Here is a 6,457-nt window from a genome sequence, read left to right on the forward strand (position 1 = left end):
CATTGCAGTCCTCCCCTGGTCCCCAAGGTCCCCGTGGTCCCTCTTCAAGCTGGCTCGCCTCGCTCTACTCCAGCTCTTCAAAAGCAGTCTACACGCCCTAAACTCAACCCCACGGCCTCTGGCCTTCCCCGGCCTATCGTACACGCAAGCTGAAAAATCCCCACAAAGGAGAAACCCTCCGAAAAAGAAGCGACTCTCGCGGTAGCGGAGCCGGCTTCCAGGCGCATGCGCCACCCTATGTCGACGCGCACCCGTGACGTCACGGGCGACGCCATCTGCGAGCCCTGCGCGCCAGCGACCCCAGCTGAGAGTTGGAGCGTGTCCGTCTGGGGACTTCGCGTGCGTGCGAGCTCGGGTGCAAGAGGTCTCTCCACCATAGACTTTGACGAGAGAAGTTCTGATGGCCTAGGGCTGCTGAAGAAAGTGAAGAGAGTATAGAGTGAGCGACCTCCGCACGAAACGTCATCAGAGTGCACCGGAAGCGGCCCGAGGATGAAAAGTAAGCGGGGTTGAGGGCCTCGGAAACGGGGAGGAGTGGGATATAAGTGGTCGGGGAGTTGGTGGTGGTAGGTGAACAGGGTCGCTGCGGAGTCCAAACGGACTGCTGTAGGAATTGTCCTGCCTTACATAAGTGAAACCGAGGCCCAGAGTCCCGGTTGACCGGGCTCAGTGTCTGAGCCAGGTATTGATGTCAGAGCTGGCGGCAGGTCCCCACGGGGGCATGCTTAATGGTGTGTGGTGCAGCTGGGCCACTACCTCTCACTTGGTGACAGTGGTTAAGGCCCTGATGCTCTCTATGACCTGGTTCCCCTTCTGTAAGGCACTGGTAGTGGTATCAGCCCAGGCTGCTGTTCTGTGAACGACTGTTGTCTGGTGGAGAGCGCTGGGAGCATGCTGGAAATTGGTATCGCTAACCCAAGACTTTGGGAGTTGAGCAGAGGATAGCAATGCCAAGGAGGGGGGCAAGCACCCAGGACAGTAATAAGCAGGGGTGTGTAGACACCGTTCAAACTGGTCTTTGGATCAGTATTTTCATTTCCATCTGTGCCACTCCCTATCTCTTATCAAGTTATGTGTCTCAGCCTATCTGAGCTTCAGTTTTCTCATTTGCATAATAGGAATAATAACCACTTTAAAGGATTGTTCAGAAAATATGTGTAACTTTTAACCAGGTACATGGCAAGTAATGAGTGCTTGATAGTCATTCTGTGTATTGTTTCAGAAAAGCTTTCAAGTCTAATCTAAGCACCTGTGACAGTGGAGGCAAAGTTATTCCTGGGGTTGCTCTTTAGAAACAGGTTTTACTCCCATTCTTCCATTTGAGGGAGAGCCAGACTGCATATCATATCCTATCATATCCTATCATATCAAACACATTGGTTTGCTTTTTCAGATGTACTCAAGGAAGCACAAGGGAGCTGGGGTGGAATTGATAGAGCATTGTGTGAACCATATTATCTAGCCTTTTGACCCTTAAACCAGGCCGTTGTCTTATTCTTATTCCATTCACACCCATACTCTGTCCCTACAGCCATGTTTTTCTTCTTCAGGCAAATTAAGTAGGAAATAGAAATGTGAAAGTTTTTGAAGTCAAAACCACATTCATCATTATATATTTTGAGCATAAAAAAAGACCTACTGTATTTATCAGTTTAGGAACACCATCTATTATATGATACACCCCAGTTTCATAGATGTTAAAATGTGAAAAATCTTTTTTTTAACATCTTACAGTCAACAAAGTATATTATTTCCTACTATCTGCATCCTGGGAATCTCTATTATATAACTTTTTAAAAAAGTGTATTTATTTATTTTGAGAGAGAGAGCAGAGGAGCAGCAGGGGGGTGGGGTGGGGAGAGAATCCCAAGCAGGCTCTGTGCTGCCATTGCAGAGCCCAACATGGAGCTCGAACTCATAACTGTGAGATCATGACCTGAGCTGAAACCAAGACCAAGAGTCAGACACTTAACTAGTGAGCCACACAGGTGCCCTTCTATCGTATAACTTTTAAATGAGTTACTTAGTTAGACTTCTAGAGCAACTGTTCAAGCTCCTAGTGTGATCTACGGAACTGCAGTAGCATCTGAAACTTGTTACAGATGAAGAATCTGGGGTTGGGGCCCACGTGTTTACATTTTAATAAGATCCTGGAGATTCTTACATAAATTAACATTTGAGACGCACTGTTCTAAAGCACATCTTCAGAACTTCTTAGATGGGTGGTCACAGGGGAGAATAACAGGCATCCAAGAAAGCTTTGAAGCTGTGCTCTTTATAGCGCCCAATCTTCTCCTATATCTAAGTAAACATAGTTATCTTCATAGTTAGAAAAGTCTTTACTGTATACCCATACCCAACAGGAACTGATGATCATTTCTTATCTGTTTGTTTGGTTTAATCCCCCAGGTGTGATCTACCAGGCTTTTTCTCAGAAAGAGGCTAAAGAGTTCGATGTTCAGGTACCGTGCATGGCAGGAAGTCTGGGAACAACAGAGATGATGACAGAATGGCTCGACACTCCAGTGTTGTTTTAGATGTCCTTTCCCACGTCTCACTCCTCATCTTTCTAGTAGACGTGCTAGGCTCAGCCAAGATCTATTGTTGTGACGGCCTGTTTCCATATGCTGGCCTCTTTTTACCTTGTTTGGTTAACGGAGACTTCTTGATCTTGTGTCGTCTTTCACAGTGCAGGGGGCAGTGGGCTATGCCCACCTGAAACCTGGCCTGGTGAGCACTGTCATTTGACTTTGTCACTGTGCCCCATTTACTCTTGAAGAGGGTAGGCAAGTCACATTTCATAATTGGAATTTATGGATTATATTGGGATGCTGCACACATGCTTTGTCAGTTTGGCAGAAACTCCACTGGTGACTCCTCATAATGGAGTTAACATGAAATCGAGATTTTAAAACATTGATATTCCTTTATTTGGCTTCTCCATGAAGAGGGACTACTTAGGTATTTAAAAGAAGCAAGTAATCGTCCTCTCGCAGTAATGATGATGATCATGAATCTTAGTATCTAAAGGTGCAAAGCTGAAGCCCACTCCCATCTTTACTGTGAGCTGCCTTGAAGATGAGGTGAATCACACCTTCATGCCCTCCTTACCCCTACATCTCCTCCATAAGGGAGAGCTTATTATTGACACATGAGCTCCAAGGTGTTTGCAGCTGGGTTAGTGCGACAGGGGTTCAGGAAATGGCCCAGCCAAGAGGCAGGTAGCCAGTGCTTCCTGGGGCTATGGCAGACCTAGGACAGAGGCAACTGAATGAGGAGCAGATTGGTGGAACTCCCAACTTGAGAGGCAGGGATGTCTGGAGTTCCTTCAAAATTATGCATAGTTATGACAGTTATTTTGCCCAGGGGTCCTAAGAGCCTGTGCTAAGTTACAGTGAATTGATGTTCTGCTCTATGTAGGAGAAGCTGAGCACAGGAGGCTGAGATGCACAGGCACTTCTTTCCCCAAGTGGTGCGGGAGCAGACTTAGTGAGTAGCCGTGACATGTCCACAGGGCCAAACCCAACTAAAGAGGATTGTGTCGTGGGCACAGTGTCAGAATTCCTACCCCCAAGGTGTGGCCCGTGCTGGAGCAGTAGGTGCTGCCATCTTCCCAAGAGTCAGATCACTTCCTTCCAGGCCATAGCTTGGTTCTTCTCTGAAGTCGCCTTCCTCTGGTCATGACTGATTCAGTGTTGGCATATATTTCCCAAGCTTTTCTCCCTGCCGAGGATCAGAGAAGTCTTTTCTTACACATAGAAAGGGGTTTTGGTTCTTTATCCTCAAAATAACCTCAAAGAAGTAGGGCAGGAAGTCGAGTTTTGAAGTGGCTGTCTTGTGTGGCAGCACAAATTGGCATTTGGGTGTGACTTTCGCATCTGGACAGCTATGGGAGCACATGAGTGGCTGTGTGAGGCTCCGCGGGCAGATAGATGGGTCAGCGACAGCATCCCATCTGCGGTTGCGGTGCTGTGTAAGAGGGCGTGGGCTCCCGGGCTGCCCCAACCAGAGCAGTGGGCACCATGCCACCTTGTCCCTGTGCAGCTCCCAGGCGCCCGGCAGGCCGAGGCCTTCGTGACGGCCTTCCTGAAGCGCAGCATGCCCCGCATGAGCCAGCAAGCCTGCGAGGAGCACCTACAGCGCAAGGCTGTTGTTCTGGAGTACTCTGCTCGCCGGAAACGAAAAGAGAAGAAAAAAAAATCCAAAGGCCTCTCTGCCAGGCAGAGGAGGGAACTGAGGCTCTTTGACATCAAACCAGAGCAGCAGAGGTATGCCGAGTCTTTCCTACCTTTCTATGTAGGGTGCTTAATCTTCCCTGTGTGGGCTGGACTTGGGAAGCCCAGCGCCTTTGGCAGCCCCTTTCCCATTATGCTATGGGAGCTTCTCCCACTTCAGCCACAAGAGGGCAGCGTTCCTTTACCAATTCAGACCATGTTTGGGCTTGGCTTTTACAGCGAACACAGTCAGGCTCTTTCTGTTTTACTGTTTGGCTTCTGTCCTAGCCTTAACTAATGAGACCCGTACCATAAGTGAGTCTGTTGCCCATGGCAACAGGCTATTTGTCTTTCAGCTTTCCTAGAAAAAGAGGAACTGATATTTCTTAATATATACTCTCTATAGCTTTTAATAGTACTAGACAGAATCATCCACTAGGGTTTTATTGCCAAAGAACGTGCTGCCCACATGTTGTGGAAGCTTCTGAAAGGGCCGCATCACCCTGTGGGAGGATGTATTTCTCTCTTCAGCTGACACAGCAGCCTTCCTCAACCACAGTTCTGCATACACGCGCCTTAGGACTGCCTTTAGACTTTTGCTCCAAGACCCGTAGCCAGATAGCCTCCCACATCCCACAAGACAAAGTCATTCGCTTTGTCCGGGGCCCCTTTGGGTCCCGGACTGGGACTGGCCTTTGGGTAGAGGAAGGGGCCGCTGTTGCCCAGGTTTTCCTCAGTGGCATCTGCACCAGTAGAGCCCACTTTGAGTGTGAGCCTAAGTGTCTCATCTCTCTAACCAACAGTGTCATGTAAACGGACTCCCCATGAGGCACCAGGACCAGTACTGATGACCCCAGAGGACAGCTCTGAGGCCCTCTCTCTTCTCCCCTCCCTTATGTCCCACCACCTGCTCAGTCACCTTCCAGACAGACCTGCTACCTTACATGGGGACATGCATGACAGGCAGCAACTCCTGATTACTCCTAGCTTACAAGTTCAGCTCTTGTAACAGAAGACCTCAAGTAGCGGTGGCTTACACAAAGTCAGAGTTTGTTTCTCTCATGAAGAGAAGTCTGGATGAGCAGCACTCTGGGCTAGTGTGGTAAGAGTGCAGGCAGTGCCTCCCCAGGTGCATCCCGGCTGCTCTGTCATCTGTGGATGTTGCCTCATGGTCTGAGGTGACAGAGCCCCAGCCGTCAAGGCTGTATCTAGCCAGCAGGAAGGATGGAGGGGCAAAGGAAGGCAACATCTTCTTCTCACTTAGCCTCAAGAGGGTTGTGTCAGTGAAGCAACTGAGGTCCAAAAGGTGAAGGTACTTGATTTTAGTCAGGTTATCCGCAGTAGAACTAGGATCTGCACCCAGTCCCCAGTGACCCAGGTCAGGATCCTTGGCATCAGGCCATGCTCTGTGCTCTTTCGATGTTACATTGTCCAGCTCATATCGCCTAACTTTTTACTTCTTTCTGACTTTGGTTCCACAGTTACAATCTTTTTCTCCCTCTACATGAACTCTGGAAACAGTACATCCGGGACCTCTGCGGTGGTCTCAAGCCAGACACGTGAGTTGCATTTCTGAAGCCTCGCCCTTTGGGGCACAACCCAAGTCTTCTGATCACTGTAAATGCAGCCTTTGGAGCCAGTTGGCTGTAGAAGTTTGTAGACCTGTTTGCTCCTTTTAGAACTCTTGACCATGGTGCACATTAAGGGCTTCTGTTTACCTCCTAGGCAGCCACAGATGATTCAGGCCAAGCTGTTAAAGGCAGATCTTCACGGGGCTCTTGTTTCAGGTAAGTTACCTAAGAGCACATGGTCACCTGAATGCACAAGCCATCACTCAGTGGCCCCGTAGCTCTGTGCTACAGGGTAAGACACACTCCTTGCCACGTGGATATTTCCAGATCACCAACACTGAGGGTGGGAGACAACTAGCTACCTGAGCTAGTTATGGCCACATTTTGACACACTCTAAATGGTCTTTGTGTACCTTTCCACCCAAGGAGCCCCCTGCTATCCCAGAGGGCACAGCAGCTGCTGGCACTTGTCCATAGCCTTGAACAGAAAGTCCTTTCACCCACTTCCCCATGGTTTTTTTTTTTATTTTTATTTTTTTTAATTTTTTAAATGTTTTATTTATTTCTAGGAGAGAGAGAGAGACAGCGTGAGCAGGGGAGGGTCAGAGAGAGAGGGAGTCACAGACTCTGAAACAGGCTCCAGGCTCTGAGCTGGCAGTCAGCACAGAGCCC

General features: G+C 48.8%; 1 protein-coding gene across 1 annotated transcript in view; it reads left to right on the plus strand.

Annotated features, from left to right (window-relative positions):
• Positions 1-290: 290 nt before the first annotated feature.
• Positions 291-6,457, plus strand: part of LOC144223890 (ribonuclease P protein subunit p29-like) — a 10,726-nt gene continuing 4,559 nt past the window's right edge. Inside the window, exons 1-5 of the mRNA XM_077754686.1 lie at positions 291-499; positions 2,410-2,462; positions 4,045-4,268; positions 5,696-5,773; positions 5,940-6,023. Coding sequence (XP_077610812.1) covers positions 493-499; positions 2,410-2,462; positions 4,045-4,268; positions 5,696-5,773; positions 5,940-6,023 — 446 coding nt within the window. The 5' untranslated portion in view covers positions 291-492. The remainder of the gene's footprint in view (positions 500-2,409; positions 2,463-4,044; positions 4,269-5,695; positions 5,774-5,939; positions 6,024-6,457) is intronic.

This window comes from Crocuta crocuta, unplaced genomic scaffold (genome assembly GCF_008692635.1).
Source record: "Crocuta crocuta isolate KB4526 unplaced genomic scaffold, BGI_CrCroc_1.0 scaffold121, whole genome shotgun sequence".
Taxonomy (NCBI): Eukaryota; Metazoa; Chordata; class Mammalia; order Carnivora; family Hyaenidae; genus Crocuta; species Crocuta crocuta.